The sequence below is a fragment of the Coccinella septempunctata genome, chromosome 9, assembly GCF_907165205.1.
Source record: "Coccinella septempunctata chromosome 9, icCocSept1.1, whole genome shotgun sequence".
Classification (NCBI taxonomy): domain Eukaryota; kingdom Metazoa; phylum Arthropoda; class Insecta; order Coleoptera; family Coccinellidae; genus Coccinella; species Coccinella septempunctata.
Genome location: NC_058197.1, coordinates 11,686,024 through 11,709,203, shown reverse-complemented (window position 1 = coordinate 11,709,203; position 23,180 = coordinate 11,686,024). Strand labels below are relative to the sequence as shown.

Genomic DNA, 23,180 nt, shown 5'->3' with positions numbered 1-23,180 from the left:
AATAACGAAATCAGCAAAGACCACACAGACCCCATCGGAAAAAAGGGAATTCCAGATACGTGCGTCGACGACTTAGATGGCGTGACAATTCTGGACCATTACACGTTTCGAGCATTGGGGCAAGAAGAGAGATAGCTAAAATTGATGACCACAATAGCAGCGACTAGGAAATCCCATCAAATATGAAACTTCATCGTCGATATTTCTCTGGCCCGGTTTCGAAACATGGCGGATATTATCGGGGATATAAACAGGGAGATCGGGGAGGTCCTCATTATGTCTTACATAAAATATGAGGCCACTGTGGCGCTGGAGCAGGGCCAAACCGGGATTTGACCCCTTTTTCGTACGCAGGGTGGGATCCGGGAGATGTTTTGTGATCTATTTTGGCAGGAGGGGTCCAATAATGGGCCTTGTTTTTGGAGCCTGCGACAAAAGATGTTTTGATGGGGGTGAAAAGAAATTTTCGATAATCCCTTTTCAATAGTGACGTTTCTGTTGGTTGATGAGTTTTTTCAGGTCTTGTGCATGAATTTAGGAAGAAAACAAGAGTCAGATGAATTATTGATGCTTCAGCGTCCTGAGGGGAACTTGTTACTCTTCTAGGATATAATCGAGAAAATGCATATTTGTCGCATAGGACTGTCGGAAACTAGACTTCACTGGTGGTACTTTTCCATTACCCTTAAACTTCTTCTTCTTTCTCTTTTTTTAGGACATGGTCTTGTTTATATCAAATGATGAATAAAATTATTCAAACGAAGAATTACGGATTTGATAATCGATATCGAAACGAACACTTAGGCAAAATTCTTCCATTTCTGTATTTTAACAATTTCTCTTTTCCCTGTATCCATTGATTATGAGAATGAAGTTTTAGTTATTGTTATCGATAGTTCAATCAATTCCGAAGGGGAATATTGTATTTTATTGACTTAACACAATGTCCACTTGAATGGTATGGTTAACAGGAATGTACATAGTCGTTAGCCTCTACAAATTGAGTAATTGATCTGACGAACAGACATACCCCAGGCCATAACATTCAGTACCTACTTGAATCTGTAATTCAATCAATAGATGCATGCATTGACTAGAATTTGAACAAGCAGAGATAACCAAAATTGCAAGGAACATTACAGAGAGACCACCTTAAAAGTGCTAGGCTTCGATCCAAATATTTTCTTACTCTGTGAATGAACCTATATGAACTACTGTTTCGAGAAATAAACTCATCAGAAATTTTTTATTATTCATTCGAAAAATGTTGCGGTTTTCAATTGTTATCAATTCATGAGTGTTTTCAGATCATAAAGACTTTGTTATTTCACCAGCATCATGATCATTCTTCTTATCGCTAGCAGCTCAGAGGATCTACAGATAATCCTGGTCACCTATAAACATATATACGAAGCTTTAGGCCTAAGATTCGATATCGACAAAACCAAAATCTTAGTAAGTCTTCCAGAAAGCCTTCAAACAGATATCAGCCTGGATAATGAAACAGGTCGAGCAGTCCAAATACTTGGGAAGCTTCATAAACACTAGGGATAACCTAGACACTGAAATACACAACCGCATCAATTAGGCATCACGGGCATTCTGGAAGCTAAAGGACAGAGTGTTTCAAAATCACGACCTCAATCTGATGACCAAGACAGCTGTTTACAAGGCAGTGGTCCTTCCAACGCTTCTTTACGGAAGCGAAAGCTGGACACGCCCTACAGGCGACATATTAAAGAGCTTGAACAAACGCAACGACGTCATCTAAGACAAATAATGCACATCAGATGGTTCCACAAAGTTTCGAATGCGGAAGTCATGCAACGCGCGAGTTGTACAACAATTGAGACTCATGTAACGAGGGATGGAGCGGCCACATTCTGAGGATACAAGACACAAGACTCCCCAAAATAGCTCTGTATGGCGAATTCACAGAGGGAGCCCGGAAACCAGGAGGCCCGTATAAGCGGTTTAAGGATATACTACATCAGTCCCTAAAATCAGTTAATGCCAATCATAACTGGGAACAACTAGCGTTAGACAGGTCACAGTGGAGGTCTTTGGTACACAGTTATAATGGAGACTCGAGAAGGATACAGCGGCGGCCAGATCTGGTTGGCGACTGTTCATGCCCGGAGTGTGGAAGGATCTGTAGGTCACAGTTGAGTCTCTTCAGTCACAGGAGGGCACACAGTCACAATTAGCCCTAAGAGATTTAAGTCTGTTCGTACACTTTGTTTTTTTTTCATCTTTTTGTAGATTTATTCCCGGTAACGGGATGCAGCAATGAATGAATGATCATTCTTCTAGGAACTAAAAAGCTCTCAATATAAAAATCAGCTTTGGTTTGAAGGTTAGCAGATTCGAGTTCATTTCTTCCATGTATCTTCCATATGTATCAAATTGTTTCAAAGACATGAAACTCATTTCAAGTGTTATTCAATTCAAGATTCGAATAAAATGTTTATGATTCAGTGAATCTTTTCATTTAATTGAAAACTTGGCAAACAATGAAGAAACGTTGAAAAAAAGTGCAAAGTGAGAAGAAAAAACAAGCAATAATGATAAGAAACTACTACTAGTTATTGGAGTGTTTCAACTTCTAGACAAGGGATATTCAGCAAGTATTTTCAATGAAGAAAGAAGGCCAGGGTTGACGTATTTGTGTATACAACTGTCTCTAATAATAAGTTAGGCTACAGTCTTGCATTCCAGAGATGTGAAGATATGGTAGTTTGGATTTGTACCAAGAAATCCTTGGAATGTATGCTTCAAAAAACATAGAAAGTGGCACAAAGTTGGGTGGTGGGTATGTACATCTTCTTATAGAGTAGTCTTCTATTTTGCAGGATGGCCTTGAAGAATTTCGACATGTGGGTACTGGAACAACGCAACCGAAATTCACGCATGCTCCTAGATCCATTGGTTTAGAATGTCCACGTGCACTAAGCCAAGTACAACGACCTCTTTTTCCATAATGCTCTCAAACTTATGTTTCCAGAGGAAAATCAAAGTTTCCCTCCTTCCGTTACACGCAATCCAACATCTTGATTTACTGCGTTCAACGTCACAAACCAATTCGACCGACGTTTTCTGGCTGACAGGTCCGGCCGACTCATTTTCCGACGTCTACTCCAGCGTCAGAAGAGCGGAAAGTATCCACCATGCCAAGGGTAGTTTATGGCTTGACCTGCACCTCGGATTTATTGCGCGGGGTCGCTAAACGGTTAATGTGGAGACTGTTCGGCTGCTGCGGGTGAGAGGGGTCCGAGATTGACGTTCGCGATAGAGTCCCCGGTTTTCTGGAAGCCCCCAGATATGGCGGAGATTAATTGCCCTTATTTTTAGGTTCAAAGAACGTCGGGTTTGTTATTGCGGCCGTTTGTTAAGGTGAATGAATCTACCGAGGCTTGGGAATGATAGAAATTGGAAAACAGCGCTGGCAAATGGTTAACGAAGGGAAAACTCAACATATACAGTCACATCAAACGCTTTCCAGAAGGTTTGGAATTGCGAAACCTCTTTTGGAAGAGCTCATCGCGGACGACTGTTGGTGTGGCAAGTACGGGGATGTTAATGGGCGATAATGCTCGTCCACACCCAGCTAGAATTGTCAACGGTCTCATAGCATTACATGGCATTAACCGAATGAATTGTTCCGCCGTCCCTCCGCATCAAAAATGTCTGGTCTGGAATGTCCCAGTAATAAAACCACTCACCTGACCCACCGCGAACGTTACAACAGCTCGCAAACGCTTTGACGGACATTTGGCCAAACATTCCTCAAAATTTCATTGATGACATCATTGACACAAAGTCGAATAGAGAAGGAGCACTATGAAGAGCTAGAGGAAGCTCCAGTCGATATTACACCTCGATTTCAAGGTGTTTATGAACAGTTTTGAAGACAGCAAAACCCAGATTCTCAATTTTGTTAATTCCTCTCCTATGTTGTCGCTTCAAAGCAATCTTGTTTGTTGTTGCCATTTCAGGCAGTTATTCAACGTATGTAGAAACTTATATTAATGTAAGGGGAGTCTTGGAGACTTGCTTAGGTAGGAGACTTGCTTAGGAAGGAGACTTGCTTAGGTAGGAGACTTGAACCACCTCAAATATTTCAATTCAAATTTTTGTTTGTTACACTGTCTGAAAAGGTTGATAGGTGCGTGGTGTTAGTTTTATTGCTTTGATTGATTAATATAGTTTTACAAACGATGAGCCATTTCAATAATACTTGTGAAAGTTTCAAGAAAACATCTGTCGAATAGACTAAAAGGGAGTGCGGGAGACTTGACTCATGCTATGATAGGGATCCAAGTTTCCCGCGCAGATCTAAGATAATAGTTTGCTTCAAAAAAAAATTGAATAATAGAAATGAATATAAAAAATATACAAAAGTTCAAAAAAGTAAAATACATCTGACTTTGAAATAGAAAATTTGTATTTCATACGCTGATACAACTGATGTAAAAACCTTGACATAGACAATCGTTGGTCATTGTTTCATTGTTTCATTCAATGTTTTTCCTGAACTTATGGTCAAGTATCTCTAGCCCCCTGTTAAACTTTCTCATGGGTTAGAGAGAGCTAATTTTCGGTTCCTAAACAAAGAATTGCTCTACTCAAAATGCTCATCTCACCATCACTCTACTATTTTCTATCTTTACCCATTTGGGCCTGATATCTTCACGCAAAAAAAATGGTTTTTTAATTATTCATTTGACATTTGTTCCACTGAGGATGGTATCAACAATAACCATAATGAACATGTATGGGCAGAATCCATATAGCATTAGACAAAGACAATTTCAGCAACGTTTCAGTGTAAATGTTTGGGGTGGGATTTTTAAAGGAGATTTGATGCCAGTACATGTTTTAAATAATTGTTTGAATGCAGATTTGTATAAAAATTTTTTGGAGCACAACCTTTTTGACTTCATTGATGACTTAGAGCTCAACATTGTTTGAAATATGTGGTATCAGCACGATGGTGCACTACCAAATAGAGGGAGGCAAGTAGTCAGTTGACTGAATAAATGGATAGGTCAAGGAGGACCAATGGATGGCCACTTCGTTCGCCCGATCTGAATCCCTCAGATTTTTATTTATGGGGACAGAAGAAGCAGCTTGTTTATCATGTTTAAATCCAATATCATCAACAATCACTTGATAGAATTCAAGATCCAGCGAACCAAATACGAAAGAACCCAAATCTGATCCGCCGAGTAACAGCATCTTTAGTTCGTCAATGTGAAGCTTGCATTCAAGCCGAAGGTGGACAATTAGAACAATTTTCATAGTCTCAAAATTTCCATTTATTATTATGATTTGAATATAAGAATACGATTTTTCAACTGCTTGTATCTTCTAAACAAAAACGAATCGGACATATTTTCATAAGAAAAAAATATTCAGAATAAGCACAGCTACCATCTGTCAAAGTTTGTCATAGAGCTTGTAGAACACCCTGTATAAGAGATGCCAGAAATTTTTTTATACTCTCAAGAAATTTCCCTACGTATATGAGATGGTTGAACTGATACTGAACGAAGCAAAGATGAAAAACGCGCTTTCCCAAACCCCTCAATAATCCCTTCACTCGAAACAAAGGTCATTTCGAAGGTTAACGAAGCGAAAGAAACATTTAAAATTCCACATCGGAGTGAACTGAAACGAGAAGAAAGAAACGAAACAGGGCACAAAGAACCTCATCCAAATCCAATCAAACTCGGTTGAAGGTCGGCCCTCTTATACACCTGAGAAACGAGTAAATACCTATTCAATTCCGAGCGAAGTCTGAGGAAGCCTTCCAGAATATCATTGTTCCCGAGGCTCAGCATCGAAAACGGCGAATTGTTTTTAGTTATGCAGACATTCTATAAATCTTCCGTGTACGGACGTGCGTCCGTAAAAACGGAATGATTTAATCGGCGTCGGTAGCGGGGGAATCCTTCTATTTTCCGGCCTTTTAGCGCGTTTTCCGGTGAGTGGAAAGCATCCCTGATATTTCAATATTCTCCCGACTCGGATACGCTCGCTCTATACAGAACAGTATGAACATTTTCGATAATCAGCACTAGTGAACATCGAATTGCACAAAATTCTACAAAATTTCACATATTTCCACGAATTTTTGATGAAATGAAATTAAAAGTATAGCTTTTACAACTCAGACGCTGAGTTTGAAATTGTAAGTTACGCCATTATTACTGATTCAACAATTTGCACTTTAGATGAGTCACCTTTATCCAAGATTTTCTTTGCCGTTTCAATTTCAATATTAATGATTTTTTCAATGTGTCCCTTGGCTTTAGAAAGAATTTTCCAACCTCCATGACATTTCGGTTGGATGATATCACCTCCTCCATTAAATAAAATAGTAGCTGACGTGCCACGAAAACTGTGGCCTGTACACAGGGTGAGTCTTTGACTCTTACAAATATCTTAACAGTAAATGTTTGAGATCAAAAGAAACACTTTTTTCCTTTACCTTTTTTTCCGAATCGGCTCGCTTTAAAAGGTACAGGCTGTTGAAAAACAGCACATAAAAAAAATATTATTTTTAGTTCTATCTTACTAACGGTTTTATCGAATGAAATGAATTTCGAAATATAGTTTTTCATTTGTTTGATGAATCTATTTCGAAGACAAGATATCACCCACGTCTTCCAGTTTTCTCATTAGGACTATTACGTTCGAAAATTAAAAAGTATCAGTGAAATTAAAAAAATTGGGTAATTTGACTGAATACAACTCTGTTTAAAGGATGTACAAAAATTCAAATACTGGGCAAATTTTCAGACTATTTTTTAAGTTATATTAATCCCCAACACTAGTTTAGAGCATTTTCCTTCACAATACCGTAAAAATAAACGATATGGGGTGTCATCTGATGGTCTCTAAGCAACATACCTTCTGTAGAATGTAAAAATCAAGTTCTTCCCTATTAGTAATAGTAAAAGACACGACTCTTTCTTGTGTTTGAGTCAGAAATTTTTACTAGTAATGGCAAATCATTGTCTTCAATATGTCTTCTATGACCAAGTTCATCTCGTTTACATACACCAAAAATATTACATAATTAATGCTAACTGTCAATAAAATAGCTGATTGATATTAACAAAGTAATGATAAGTGTTATTTACCTTTTTTTTTCATTGGAAATATTTCATTTTGCGCTACACAGTGCAATTTGGCCAGAGGAAATAAATTAACACTACCACTACTAACACTACCAGGGCTTCGTGATGTTGAAGGAAATGGAAAAACCGATGAACTTACAAAAAAAGCATCAAGGTTAACACTTGCTGGACCTGAGCCTTCCTGTGGTCTTGGAAAATACCAATATAATCTATGGACCTGACATTGTCTACGTTATCTCTGAGGTCATGTGACCGAATAGCATAGGAATATCTTTCTACTCTGTTTTTTTGTATTTTCCTTTGCTGTGAACCGCCTTTGTATACTGCCTGTAGTCTGGATATTAAATAAAGCCTTATAACAGCGGTCCAACAATGGGAGTTGAACAACAGAATAACCCTTTGGAGAAACACTCCTGGACTCAGTCAAAGAAATTATTGATGATTTCACTGACCTATACCAGAAAACTGCTAAAGCTGTCACGAGCTGACCTTCGGGTGATGGTGCTGACAGGGCACTGTCGTATGGGAGAGTCAACAGATGGGATTTGTAGGCTCTGAGGATCAGAAGCAAAAATATCTGAACACATGGTTTGCAAGTGTCCAGAGCTGGCTGGCCTAAGAACCTTTAATATGGGGAAACCGGTCATGCATACTCACGAGGTAAAGGCGAAGACCCCTAAGGATGTTTTATCAACACCATTGACGACCTCCTTGGGTTCCTATGAATGAGTAGGATAGAGACCGAAAGATCAACATTGTGGCAGTTCCCAAAAGGCTAATCGGGCCACAACGACCCCGGCTCTAATAATAATACCTACCTTCTTTTTTCATTAAAAATATTTCATTTTGCGCTACACAGAGCAATTTGAAAAATTCTTGATTTTTTTTGGTTAGTATCATACAGATTGGTGTTTCAAGTATGCGATTATCTTTGTATATTGGCTGATGTCAATATTGCTCCTTACAGATAACACAGATCATAGCATTGAGTACATTGAAGTAAGCCATCATTTCGTGTTCAGTGTAGTTCAAACTTTCCTTGAATTACACCATGATGAAAAGTTCGTACTGCTTTTTCTACTTTCCCCACGACTTTTCTACTACTACTACTTTGGATAAAGATTGTAGAAAAAAATCAGTATCTATCAGTATATTGAATGACATACCTTCTTTCACAAATATGAAAATCCATGTGTTTGTTTGTTTGTCCTTACATGACTCCCGAACAAGGTGTGAGATTTTGATGCTGATTTCTCTCTAGTGTGAAAAATTTATTGGAGAAGTTTCTCCCGGGAAATCTGTTTCTACAAGACGAGGAGATGAGAAAGATATCAATTTTTCGTGAGCAGTTCGTGAATGAGGCCTTTCCTTTCAAGCTTTTATAGGCGATGCTGATTAAACTATGAGTGGTTAAGAAAAATGATCGAATATAATTTTACAAGGGTTGAAAAACACTATAAGGTAATCTGGGATGCCATATTTTTATGAAGGGGATTCCATCACACCTGTGACAGTGGAGAGAATGATTGTTGTTGTATTTGTGAAGTGTGTTCTAGTGTTGTGTTGTGTGTACCTGTATTTACTTTCTTTCCTTTCTTTCTTTTTTTATGTATGTTCGAGTAGACCGTAGGCTAAATAAGTAAATAAATCACATTGCTACCCTAAGATCTATTGTGCCCCCTCATCAGAGCTGTTTTCGCCACAATTACTTCTACAGCTTGCAGTCCAAACTAGAGTTTTAGTGTTCTTGGATGGATTCAAGAAAACCTCAAGTTTCTTTCCTGGATTTCCTATATTCAACTGCCGAGAATAAAATATATTAACCAATTTCAAAATTTTTAACCTACCTGTGAAATCTCTCCAGTCCTTGATGACCTAACCTTCCTCACCTGTAGTATAACCTAATTTTAAAAACCCATGCTCAGCCTAACCAAACTAAACTGTGTAATCTTCTTAACCTAAATCAACATATGAGGTCTTTTCAATCTTTGGCGACAGTAAAGACCCTTTTCTGAAAGGTTCATAACATGGTGTAGTTTCAATTGATATTCAGTATTTGAAACAATTATTGTTCATTCAAAAAACTTATCATTCATACATTTTCATGAAAATGATGAGCCAAACTCATCAGTTATGTGGTAGACGTGAACAAGATTAAGGAGTCTTGTAAGGATCGTTCTAAATATTCTACTTGAAGGTCGAAGGACTTACATGGAAGCCAGAACAAGCAGCCCCAATCCCGGGCGGTGGCCCTCCCGTGTTAGAGGTGTGGGGGTGAAATGCCGACGTTGATCCATAGTTGAGCTGGTAGGCCGTGTCCAGGATCTTCTTGTGCGCAGACGCGTGTGCTCTGTACGCGGATACACTCAGCTTCATAGCAGACGCTGCGCACCACTAGCCCTCTGGCGACTACCGCTCGATGTGGTGGGGTTGGAATGAAGGAACCAGACACTTAGAGATGGAGAGCCTGGATTGATCATGGTTCTCCTCTGAAAACAAAAATTTACTTGTGGAACTACATACACAGAAAATGTTCAAAGTTCGGTGAACAACCTTTCCGTATAGTTCTATTGATATATTCATCACGAAAAAAATATCCTTAAGTATATATATTGGTTCCTGCATCTACCCATACAGTTGTTCTTTAAGACTGAGCTCTTCGAAGACCATAATACGTAGCGATTAGCGATACCTACTTACGAGGATGTATTGATATCTAGTTAGCTTAGACCAGTTCCATGCATAAAAAAAATATTGCGTTACCATAGCAACGAGCAATAACTCTTTAGAAGTGTCAGTGTGAAGTTTGAGATCAAAAAGGTAAACCAGAGTTACGCAATAAATTAAAAGAAAGAAGATGTCCACCAAAATTGTGAAAATCGAAAAATTGGAGTATGAGCCATCATCAAGTACCTGTATTTAAAAGGGTTAAGATGTAAGCAGATTTACGAAGATATGCTTAATACCCTTGGTGATCAATGTCCTTCGTATGCGACCGTGAAAAATTGGAGTGCAAGATTCAAAAGAGGTAAATTTTCCATTGAAGATTATGACCCATCGGGAAGGCCAGTTTCAGTGTCAGTCCCCGAAAATATCGATGCAGTTCATGACATGATTTTATCAGATCGTCGAATTGGGCTGAAACGGATATCTGAAGCACTGAATATTTCATATGAACGCGTTCATCATATAGTTCACGTCAATTTGGACATGAGAAAAATTGCTGCAGAATGGATCCCCAAATGTTTGAATGTTGACCAAAAGAGTGCAAGGGTAGAAAAGCATCGCGTTTGGTCTGTGCTCCATTTGAAAACGATGTAGACTTCCTAAACCGAATTTTGTTACTATGGATGAGACTTGGGTACATTTGTAAGATCCACAAACAAAGCAACAATCGATGGAATGGCGACACTCTGCATGGTTTTCCAAGACCTAAGAAGTTTCGTGTCCAATAATCTGCTGGAAAAGTTCTTGCTTTAGTTTTTTGAGATTGCCATGGAGTAATCATGATTGATTTTTTGGATAAGGGTAGAGCAATATCCGGAGATTACTATTCGACATTACTGACCACTCTACAGAAAAAAATTAAAGAGAAAAGACTCGGAATGCTATCCAAAGATATTTTGTTTTTGCAGGACAACGCCCCTGCACACAAATCTCATGTTGCCATGCAAAAAATTCGTGATGTAGGGTTTGAATTACCCCCTTATTCACCAGATTTGCCTCCATCCGATTATCATCTCTTTCCTCAACTGAAAAAAACTTTAAAAGGGCGTAAATTTTCTTCCAACGAGGAGGTAATAAAAGCTGCGTAGGTCAAAAACACCCGATATAGGTCATATGACGAATCAGTACTCCAATCTAATTCGAAATTTCGATAATATATAAATATGCAGTAAGCATCATATTACCAACATCCATCGAGATACGCAGCATCATATTCCTACCATCCATCGGAACAACTGGCAAAATCATAAGTATCATTGCCATACGCTTTATGTCGGCAAACGAACCCAATACACCAAGTTATTGCCCATCAACTATGGAGATAAACTCGAACACAGCAAAAACATATTCGATATCGTCCCCTTTGAATTCGATTTATTGTCTGTGGGGTGTTTTTCTCCCTTTAGCACCGAGTTTCGCTCGAAATTGAGTTACTCGGCGAGTTGCAAATTTTTAGTACGCAAAAACGTTAGACTTTGTTGCAAGTTCTGGATCGATAGGACGTTCAGCTCTGTTCTTATTCGACAAAAAACTACATTTCAAGTCATTACGTTAGAGCACCAGTTGGGGATCTTAGCCTCTTTGAAGCAGTGAGTTTCAACAGAATGTTCGGAGATTAATTTTCTGGATCAATGATGTTGTATCATGCATTCTATACAGGGTGAGTCTTTGACTCTTAAAAATATTTCCGAAAGTCATTTCATTCGATAAAACAGTTCGTGAGATTACTAAAAATAACATTTATTATGGTTTTTTCGAAAGCCTGCATCTTTTAAATCGTGCCGATTCGGAAGAAATGGTAAAGGAGAAAAGTGTTTTTTTTTGACCTCAAGAATATTTGTACAATTCGAAGGCTCACCTGTATAAGCATCAAGAAGAAACGTATGTTTGAAAACAATTACTGTGTTTCAAATTTTAAAAGAATTGGAATATAACTGGCGTTCATAAAACGAATGATGATCATCATTGTCACTGCTTAGCCAGTTTAGCCTAGTACCAGTTGTGTCAATTGAGAGCTATTTTCAGATGCCTCATTCTCAAGGCCATCATTGTCCCCACCTAAATCAAACAGCAAGATGTTCTTGTTATTTTTGATGGTTTTCAGCTCCATATAAACTGGGGACAACATTTTCGTGATAGCTGTGGAAAAAATCGTCTCTATTGTGAAAATCTCAAAGCCATCCCTTATTTTCACCAGACTCTAGGTAGATTTGGAATGTCCAAGAAATTTCATTCCCATTTAAGGCCAGGGTTTACCCACGCTATTGTTGTGAATAATCCCCTTACTAATGTAATAACTTGTACACACAATTTAATACCGACCTGGAGTAGGGCTTAGCGTTTGTTGTGTGTTGATAACAGGGTATGGATGAAGTATCTCTGCTGAAAATTAAAGGGGTGCGAGCGTGAATCTGAAATGAACGTACATCGATTTTGTGGGACCAAGGCATTAACAAATATGTAGTTATTGTTCCTCCTTATCATCCCAAACCGTGGTAACTAGGTCCTTTGTGTTGGTTTCGCTGAGAGTTCCACTTCGTTAGGCATGATTCATTTCATCTTTAAGCTTAAGACTTAAAAATAACAAATAACTCACGGAGCCACACAAGCATATTTCTTCATATTTTAACATGCATCAATACTTCAAATAAGCAGTGAAGCCATCGAATGATATATCAATAGAAACAAATCTTCTTCAGTTTTGTTTGTCAGGAAACCGTGCTTGGTCCAATTCTGTTCATAATTTATATAAATTGATGATTCGTTTGGTCTTTCAACTGGTCTGTCAAGGATATATCATTGATTTGCTGATGCACACACACTCTAGCCTTCATCTTCGTCGAGGGTTTTCCGCTTCGTGTTCTGACTTGCTTTGGTAAGTCAGACTATTACCCAATCATCAATGGCAGTATTTACAAGTGATAGCCTCACTTTCACGTCATCAGAGCCTTCAGCTATGCTTTACCAGCAGGGATCAGCACATGGTTGTTCCACTGAAGTTGCTCTTAAGGGATATTTTTAGATCCACCTCATCAAACATCCTCAGACCTGCCATTCATCCCTTCATTCATTGCTGAATCTCGAGAATAAATCTACAAAAAGACTATCGGTGCGTTGAAACTTATAATTTCTTAGGGCTACTTGCGACTATGTGCCCTCCTGTGACTGAAGATTCCCAACCGTGACCTACAGATCCTTCCACACTCTGGGCAAGGATAGTCACCAACCAGATCTAGCCTCTGCTGTATTCTTCTCGAGTCTCCATTATAGCTGTGGACCAAAGACCTCCATCTGTCTAACACTAGTTGTTCCCAGTTATGATTGGCATTAACTGATTTTAGGGATTGATGCAGTAAATCCTTGAATTGTTACACTGGCCTCCTGGTTTGCGAGCTCCCCCTGTGAATTTGCCGTACAGAGCTATTTTGGGGAGTTTTGTGTCTTGCATCCTCAGAATGTGGCCGCCCCATCTGAGTCGGGCCCTCGTTACTTGAGTCTCAATTGTTGTACAACTCGCGCGTGGCAAGACTTCTGCATTCAAAACTTTGTGGAACCATCTGATGTGCATTATCTGTCTTAGAGGACGGTGTTGCGTTTGTTCAAGCTGTTTAATGTGTCACCTGTAGGGAGTCCAGCTTTCGCCTCCGTAAAGAAGCGTTGGGAGGACGACTGCTTTGTAAACAGCTGTCTTGGTCTTCAGATTGAGGTCGTGATTTTGAAACACTCTGTGCTTTAGCTTCCAGAATGCCCGTGATAGCGAATTGATACGGTTGTGTATTTCCGTGTCCAGGTTAGGCCTAGTATTTGAACTGCTCGACCTGTTCTAGAGTTTCTACTCCAGGCTGATATCAGTTTGGAGGTTTTCTGGCCGACTTACCAGGATTTTGGTTTTGTTAATATTGAGTCTAAGGCCTAAAGCTTCGTATATGTGTTTATAGGTGTCCAAAATTAACTGTAGATCCTCTGGGCTGTTAGCGATAAGCCCCAGTCGTCTGCATATTGAAGTTCAGGTTAAACAGATTCATCAAATCTGAATCTTATTCCAACACCTCTTGCAGGCATACTCATGTCATGGAGACAGCTATAGCGAAAATATTGATCAGCAAATGCGCTAACGCGCAGCCTTGTTTGATTCCAGAGTTGGTTAAGAAATGGTCGGTTATAGAGCCATTATGCTGTATTCTAGCGGTGTTGTTGGTATGAAGACCTGCCACTACAGTATCAAATGCCTCCCAAGCAACCTCCTAAATGTCATGGGATGTTTCAAATTCCATTACCACCTCCTTTCGATATCGAATATCAGCTGTCAACCCTTCCAAACTTGTGCTCATCCCCTTCGATCCCGATCTCTGTAATTGCAACTCATCTCTCCGAGCAGGAACGCAGCATCCCTCTAAACATCCAGGTTGCATATTTACCAAATTGGCGTTACGTTCAATGCCCCAATTACCGATAATTCCGGTCGGTAGAACTGAAGTAATTAGCGAAGATGGCACAAGGTTATGCCACCACTCACTGTATTGCGTTTAAATCCCAATCTTCGAGCGGTCATTATCGCAGACTGAACAGCTTATTGTTGATAATGTCTTTTCGATATTCCAGAAGTAACGGCCCTCTGGGGCGGGGGGTAATTCCGGCGGATTTATCCGGGGCACGTAAGCCCCCCGAGGCCATTTTTATTGAGTCAGCGGTTTTCCGAACCGCGGTCGTGAATTCGGTCGGGTATTGGAGTGCATTAAAATGGGGGGAAACCGATGGAATATAGCGTCTGCGAGCTCATTTTTCCAGTTGTGTTCTGGATGGATAAATGGGGAAACAGCTCATAATGTACGTTCCCTTCTATAAAGGGCGTTTTTCGGGGTCTGGATCACCGAATTGAAATAAAACGGGAGGAAAGCAAGGAATATCGGGCTCATTACATACAGGCACCAAGCACCCAGTTTGACGAAGAGTTCCAGCTAAAAAGTAGGCTAGTAGAATAGGCATTTGATTATGAAAAAATTGCAACCACAGCATTTATTTTTCATTATTCAATTTATTATTAGTTTTTCGATCATTTATCTTGTGGGACTGAAAATATCGAAACCCAGAGACATACGAGGATGTATTGATATCTAGTTAGCTTAGACCAGTTCCATGCATAAAAAAAATTGCGTTATCATAGCAGCGAACAATAACTCATTAGAATTCAGTGTGAAGTTTGAGGTCAAAAAACTAAACCAGAGTTACGCAATAAATTAAAAGAAAGAAGATGTCCACAAAAATTGTGAAAATCGAAAAATTGGAGTATCGAGCCATCATCAAGTACCTGAATTTAAATGGGTTAAAAGGTGAGCAGATGTACGAATATATGTTTCATACCCTTTTTGATCAATGTCCTGAAAATCCTGATAAATTGGACTGCAAGCTTCAAAAGAGGTAAATTTCCCATTGAAGATGATGACCGATCGGGAAGGCCAGTTTCTGTGTCAGTCCCCGAAAATATCGATGCAGTTCATGATATGATTATATCAGACCGTCGAATTGAAATAAGACGGATATCTGAAGCACTGAATATTTCATATGAACGCGTTCATCACATAGCTCAGGTCAATTTGGACATGAGAAATATTGCTGCAAAATGGATCCCCAAATGTTTGAATGTTGACCAAAAGCGTGCAAGGGTAGAAGCATCGCGTTCGATCTGTGCTCGATTTGAAAATGATATAGACGTCTTAAAGTTTGTAGATGTAGACTTCTTAAACCGAATTGTTACTATGGATGAGAATTGGGTACATTTCTACGATCCAGAAACAAAGCATTAATGGATGGAATGACGACACTCTGATTTTCCAAGACCTAAGAAGTTTCGTGTCCAAAAATCTGCTGGAAAAGTTCTTGCTTCAGTTTTTTGGGATTGCCATGGAGTGATCATGGTTGATTTTCTGGATAAGGGTAGAACAATAACCGGAGATTACTATTCGACATTACTGACCATTCTCCGGGAAAACACCAAGGAGAAAAGACGCGGAAAGCTAACCAAAGGTGTTTTGTTTTTGCAGGACAACGCCCCTGCACACAAATCTCACGTTGCCATGCAAAAAATCCCTTATTTAGGGTTTGAATCACTAGAACACTCCCGCTATTCACCAGATTTGGCTCCATCCGACTATCATCTCTTTCCTCAACTAAAAATAATTTTGAAAGGTCGTAAATTTTTTTGAAAGAGGAGGTTATAAAAGCTGTGGAGATCTGTTTTGCAGAGCAAGAAGAAACATTTTTTTTGAAAGGTCTAGAGACGTTGCAGGTTCGCTATAATAAATGTATCCAATTGAGAAGGCGGAACGCATGTCAAACTCGTGCATAATCCACTATATAATTGATCATAAAGAACGCCGGATGAGTTGAAAAAGAATCATATACCTACCTACAAAAAATAATTGCGTTTTTTTTTTTAATGAAATAGTCCCATGAGGACCATTTTTCTCTTAACAATATCGTCTCGAATTTTTGACCAGTGTATATTTTAGCTATCACGTAGGACACAGAAGTCAAAAAATTTTCAAAAAAACCTACCAGAGAGCAACTTGTGTTTCGATTTGAAGAAGAATAACCGTCAAGGTCCTGCAGGATGACGTTTGTAATTGCTGAGGCAATTTGAAGAAAGTCCTGATACTGCTGGGAGCTTTTTGTTCAAAGAAGGAAACATAGCTTCAACTTCTCAGTGTTGAAAGCCAATCGGAAAATTCAGATAGGGTGGAAATTGATCTTAAATAATTTTATGAGATAAAAAATTGTGGACGAATAAAATGAACTTTACAATAAGAACGCATTTCAACTCCAACTGAGAGAACGAATAGGGTTTAACAGACTTTGAACAATCGATAAGCGAACATTTCGGAGCTTCGTTGAGTGAAAGTTAGGAAAAACATCTCGGGTCTCAAGTTTTGAATGCTTCTCGAATTCCATCATTAATAACTTCGCCAATGAGAATTTATGATATCATCAAATTAATATCGATTCAGCTGGAACAATTCATCACTTTCCAATATCGAGCAAAATTGGACGATAAAGCTGTCGTCAACAAATTGAAATTGATTTGATTAATTATTAATTTTCAACATTGCGATTTCAACACTGAAAATGAACCCGATGATAAATGAACTTTTTCAGCTCAACTCATCACCCCAAAAATTTCCCAGTTACTGAATAACTGATTGGCGAGCTTACTTTAAGTCTTGAAGGGCTTCTCTTTTTATTGCGTTACACTAACAACTATAAGCTTAAGAGAACCAGCAGGTCAAGTATCATTCTCTCCCTAGGTCATGCCGCAATGTGGTAAACATGCGGAAGTTTAGATTCATTTACCCCATCAACATCACCGACAGCCTCCGTGAATTTTCCGCAGTCAAATATTTGTTGAAAGGGAAATTGGTACGTTAATCTTGCTAACCGCATTGTCAACTTTGTTTCCAGGCTGTTCACCGAATCACTTCGAAGGGAAAAATTCAAACAGATGAGGGGAGATTTAACCATGAATTTTGGGAAGGGTTGTGTATCAAATTCCACAATATAAAGAGGGGGGTCACTCGCCGAAAAGAATAATATTAAGTGACGAAACATGAGGTGAAATATGCAGCCCAGATATGAGGATTTTTCTTACGTTCTGCGTTGAATATGTTCGATTATGTACGAGGATATATTGAAAAATTCTTAGCCTACTAGAGAACCAAACAAAATTTCAATATCAAAATATTTTATTACTCAATATATTCTTCACTCAATTGTATACATTTCTTACAGCGAACCTGCAACGTCTCTAGACCTTTCAAAAAAAAAATGTATTTTCTTGATCTCCAAACCAGACCTCCACAGCTTTTATTACCTCCTCGTTGGAAGAAAATTTACGACCTTTTAAACGTTTTTTCACTTGAGGAAAGAGATGATAGTCGGATGGAGCCAAATCTGGTGAATAAGGGGGGTGTTCTAGTAATTCAAACCCTAAATCACGAATTTTTTGCATGGCAACATGAGTTTTGTGTGCATGGGCGTTGTCCTGCAAAAACGAAACACCTTTGGATAGCTTTCCGCTTCTTTTTTATTCAATTTTTTTTCGTAGAGTGGTCGAATAGTGATCTCCGGTTATTGTTCTACCCTTATTCAAAAAATCAATCATGATTAATCTATGGCAATACCAAAAAACTTAAGCAAGTACTTTTCCAGCAGATTTTTGGACACGAAACTTCTTAGGTCTTGAAGAACCAGATTGTCGCCATTCCATCGATTGTTGCTTTGTTTCTGGATTGTAGAAATGTACCCAAGTCTCATTCAGAGTAACAATTCGGTTTAAGAAGACTACATCGTTTTCAAATCGAGCAAAGATCGAACGCGGTGCTTTTACCCTTGCACTCTTTTGGTCAACATTCAAACATTTGGGGATCCATTTTGCAGCAATTTTTCTGATGTCCAAATTGACGTGAACTATATGATGAACTCGTTCGTATGAAATATTCAGTGCTTCAGATATCCGTTTCAGCCCAATTCGACGATCTGATAAAATCATGTCATGAACTGCATCGATATTTTCGGGGACTGACACAGAAACTGGCCTTCCTGATCGATTTACCTCTTTTGAAGCTTGCAGTCTAATTTTTAGATACGTATACGAAGGACATTGATCACCAAGGGTATTAAGCATATCTTCGTAAATATGCTTACCTCTTAACCCTTTTAAATAAGGTACTTGATGATGGCTCGATATTCCAATTTTTCGTTTATCACAATTTCGGTGGACCTCTTCTTTCTTTCAACTCATTGCGTAACTCTGGTTGACTTTTTTGACCTCAAACTTCACACTGACACTCCTAATGAGTTATTGTTCGTTGCAATGGTAATGCAATATTTTTGTTATGCATGGAACTGGTCTAGGCTAGCTAGATAACAATACATCCTCGGAGATTGACTGAACAAGCAGTTTCTGTTCAATCTAAATCCATGGTAATCATTGAGAGGCAAAGCATGAACACAAATGTTAAAAGTCATGAAGCCTCATATCCCAAACGTCTTAAGAAATTAAATAATTTCATAGGAATTGAGACAACTTCAAGACTTCAAGACTAACGTTTCGAATTTAGAGTGATTCTTTTTCAAGGCTTGTGTTTTCATCGCATTAACAACACATTGCCCATTTTCAGAACATTTTAATTATTTTGACATTGATGTATGAAAATCAATAAAACCAAGATTTCAGTGACATTGAAGAAATTTAATCCGATGAAAAAATCACTCTAGATTCGAAAAGTTGGCTATGTATAATTAATAAGTGATTGAACTGAAGTTATCCAAATTCCTGCAAAATTATTTCAGAGTTGAGAACATGGACGTAACAATAACAAGTAGTAACCAGCAATAAAGAATACTTTGAAAAATCTGTTCAATCATTCAGTTAGGAAATAAAAGCATTTTTGACCATAAAAAATGGAGCGTACTAATTTGTACTACAATATCAATAGTCCCTCATCATTCTTAATAAAAATGGTATGAAAATACTTTTCTTACTGAATTTTAAAAAACTGATAAGAACACCAATTCCTTTCAACAACCCTGGCCCTCTTTATTCTATTGTGTGATCTGGAAACTCGAATGAGCAGCAAAGAGTGCGATGAAAAGAAAGTGGCCTCCGGTTGGCGTAAGATTGGGTATTTGTGGCAATCGTTCAGAGAACAATAGTCTTGAAGGTTCTGTTTTTTTTTTTTCGTTCACGAAGGATACGTCATGATTATGGTTGGGGGACGGATTAGTTTTCCAGTTTCATCCTTTTACTGGCGTTTATCGGTGTAGGAATTGGAAAAGTCGTGATTTTTTTCAATTATACTGAAGAAATGCGATTTCCTATTTACTTCAAATGTGAAGAAGAGGTTTGGGCATTGAAAAAGCCAGTGTGAAGAGTAGTTCAATCGCTTGACGAATGCTTTGAAAAGCAATAAAAATATTCTTGGCGGAAATCAATTATTTGTTCTTGCTGAGAATAGCAAGACAAGGCAAGACCAACTCTCGTAATAGGAATACGAGGATATATTGAAAAACTCTCAGCCTACTATAGAAACGAACAAAATATTTCATTACTCAACATATTCTCCTCCTAATTGGATATATTTATTACAGCGAACCTGCAACGTCTCTAGACCTTTCAAAAAAAAGTTTCTTCTTGCTCGGTAAGCCAGACCTCCACAGCTGTTATTACCTCCTCTTTGGAAGAAAATTTACGACCTTTCAAACTTTTTTGCAGTTGAGGAAAGAGATGATAGTCGGATGGAGCCAAATCTAGATCTAAATCACGAATTTTTGCATGCCAACAAGAGATTTGTGTGCAGGGGCGTTGTCCTGCAAAAACAAAACTCCTTTGGATAGCTTTTCGCGTCTTTTCTCTTCAGTGTTTTTCCGTAAAGTGGTCAGTAATGTAGAATAGTAATCTCCGGTTATTGTTCTACCCTTATTTAAAAAATCAATCATGATTACTCCAAGGCAATCCCAAAAAACCGAAGCAAGAACTTTTCCAGCAGATTTTTGGACGCAAAACTTTTTGATCTTGGAGAATCAGAGTGTCACCATTCCATCGATTGTTGCTTTGTTTCTGGATCGTAGAAATGTACCCGAGTCTCATCCATAGTAACAATTCGGTTTAAGAAGTCTACATCGTTTTCAAATCGAGCACAGATCGAAGGCGATGCTTCTACCCTTGCACGCTTTTGGTCGACATTCAAACATTTGGGGATCCATTTTGCAGCAATTTTCTCCATGTCCAAATTGACGTGAACTATATGATGAACGCTTTCGTATGAAATATTCAGTGCTTCAGATATCCGTTTAAGCCCAATTCGACGGTCTGATAAAATCATGTCATGAACTGCATCGATATTTTCTGGGACTGACACAGAAACTGGCCTTCCCGATCAGTCATCATATTCAATAGAAAATTTACCTCTTTTGAAGCTTGCAGTCCAACTTTTCTCGGTCGCATACGAAGGGCATTGATCACCAAGGGTATTAAGCATAACTTCGAAAATCTGCGTAACTCTTAACCCTTTTAAATACAAGTACTTGATTATGGCTCCATACTCCAATTTTTCGATTTCCACAATTCCGGTGGTCATCTACTTTCTTTTAATTTATTGCGTAACTCTGGTTTACTTTTTTGACCTCAAACTTCACACTGCCACTTCTAATGAGTTATTGTTCGTTGCTATGGTAACGCAATATTTTTTTTATGCATGGAACTGGCCTAGGCTAACTGGATATCAATACCTTCTCGTAATTTCATGTGCTAATTCCGACGTACTGTTATATGAATCTAGTACCAGTGGCGTTCAAGAAATTAATTTTGGAACATCTGGAGTGCTTTCTTAACTCCCTAACACTTTGATCACCCCAGTTTGATTCATCGTTTCACATCCACGATCAATTAATAATTGATTATATCGTCATTTCATTAACGAATTGGTATCATACCATCCCCTAAGGTATAGGCCTGAATAGCTAATTGGATTTTCCCCTTCCTGGATGCACGTACGAATGGCATCTCTTTGAATAAATGATATCAGGAAACTAGATACGCTTCATTATTTGATTGGGCTCTCTAGTTTCGTCTTTACGATCGAACGAAAATTTCGTGACCCGTACGTATTAGCGTCATTTTACGAATTAAAATAGGAAGAAAGTCAAGCATGTGTACGACTCAGCTGGGATTTCATTAGAATATTCAAACTCCCATTCCAATTATCTCTTGCTAACTCAGTGGCGGTTCTAGGAATCATTTTGGGGGGGAGGATATCATTTTATATTTGAAATTGTGTGAGGTGTTTGTTGATATATTTAAATATATCTTTATAATTGTAATACAAGCTATATGTTCCAAGAAAACTGAGTACTTTGAAATTTATTCATATTTGAAGGGAGAAATAACATCATTTTTCGATATCGGAAAAAATATTTCTCATAATTTCTCAAAAAGCAACTCTTCTATTAATAAATCTCGAAATTTCATCGAGTTCAGTACAACCGTTCAGACTTGCAAATTTTTTAACCGAGACCATCTTTTTGGAAATTAAAAATCATCGTAGATCTAAATGTGATACATATTCTGAAAGAGCAACTCTTCTAGTAAAAAATCTGACAATTTAATCCATCTCGGCACAACCATTCGGTCTTGAGGAAGTTAATGTTATGAGGTCTTTTTCTCCATTTTTTTTCCATAATTTATTTTGGGTGCACTGACGATTTGAATACAATGTTTTAGGCGTGGGGTACGTGAGTTTTCATACTTTAAATTACCACAGTTTACTTTGAAAATTAACTCCTTTTATTTCCCTTCAAATATTATTACATGTAAGCAAATTATCCATTTCAATTTTTGAGCAGTGTATTTTCAAATTATTAATAATCGAACATGTAATTGCCATGCATAATAGCCATTTAAGCTATTAGCTTACTCCCCAACCACCATCATTTGGGGTATCAACTGAAAGAAGATTTAATTCAGAACATTTGTTGGTTTTTATATCGATGTTTTTATGTGTATTCAAATAATTTTTGATTCATAACCGGTGCTTCATCGTCCTTTCAATAAACTCACTATGACTTAAGAGGGAATTATTCAATGGAATATTCCTGAAATATTCGAAAACCTAATAGAAAACGTTTTTACGTCTTCATTTTACTGGTCCTCATTTTGAAGTCAGAGAAACACCCCATCAAATTTAATGTTGTCTCATATACTCGCATCCTGAGTTTATGTTGTATAGAAGGATAAAATAATATATTCTTGAACATCAAAGAAGCCGTATCGTCCTGATGGATACTCGGAGAGAAATATTGCCCTTATCTGGGCCCGTGCAGACTACAACGGTTCAAGATGAATCCCTCCCCATAAATTTGCATTATTTACTTGAGCAAATTCATATTTGACATCAGTTAACAGAGGAGATGACTTTGAGAAGTGGCTGCCATCATCTATCTCTTGATGGCGACGTTAATAAACGAAATATGTTAATTCTGAAGGAGGGCAATAATTTACACAAATATTATGGTGCTCGCCCGCTAGGTTAGTTTGCAATTTTGGTCCGATGAATTGAATTTGGAATATTCAGGGTGTGTATCTCCCTATTTGAGTAGAGTATGAAACTGAGAACTTCATGTTAGAGTGGAAAAACAATTATGTGTCATAACATTCAAATTTTGTTCGTATTTCATCAATATGAATTTTGAAACTCATAGAAAAAGTGTTGGATGTTTTTCGAAAAAATTTCTCTCTTCCTTGCTGGTAGATTTTGG

The 23,180-nt window shown here is 38.1% G+C and overlaps 1 protein-coding gene across 2 annotated transcripts in view; it reads right to left on the bottom strand.

Annotated features, from left to right (window-relative positions):
- The window catches only part of LOC123320795 (cyclic nucleotide-gated cation channel beta-1-like), a 119,951-nt gene that overhangs the window by 92,736 nt on the left and 4,035 nt on the right, over positions 1–23,180 (bottom strand). For both annotated transcript variants that reach the window (XM_044908230.1, XM_044908231.1), the window contains exon 2: positions 9,357–9,634. In XM_044908230.1, the coding sequence (XP_044764165.1) occupies positions 9,357–9,521 (165 nt within the window). In that variant the 5' untranslated portion in view covers positions 9,522–9,634. The remainder of the gene's footprint in view (positions 1–9,356; positions 9,635–23,180) is intronic.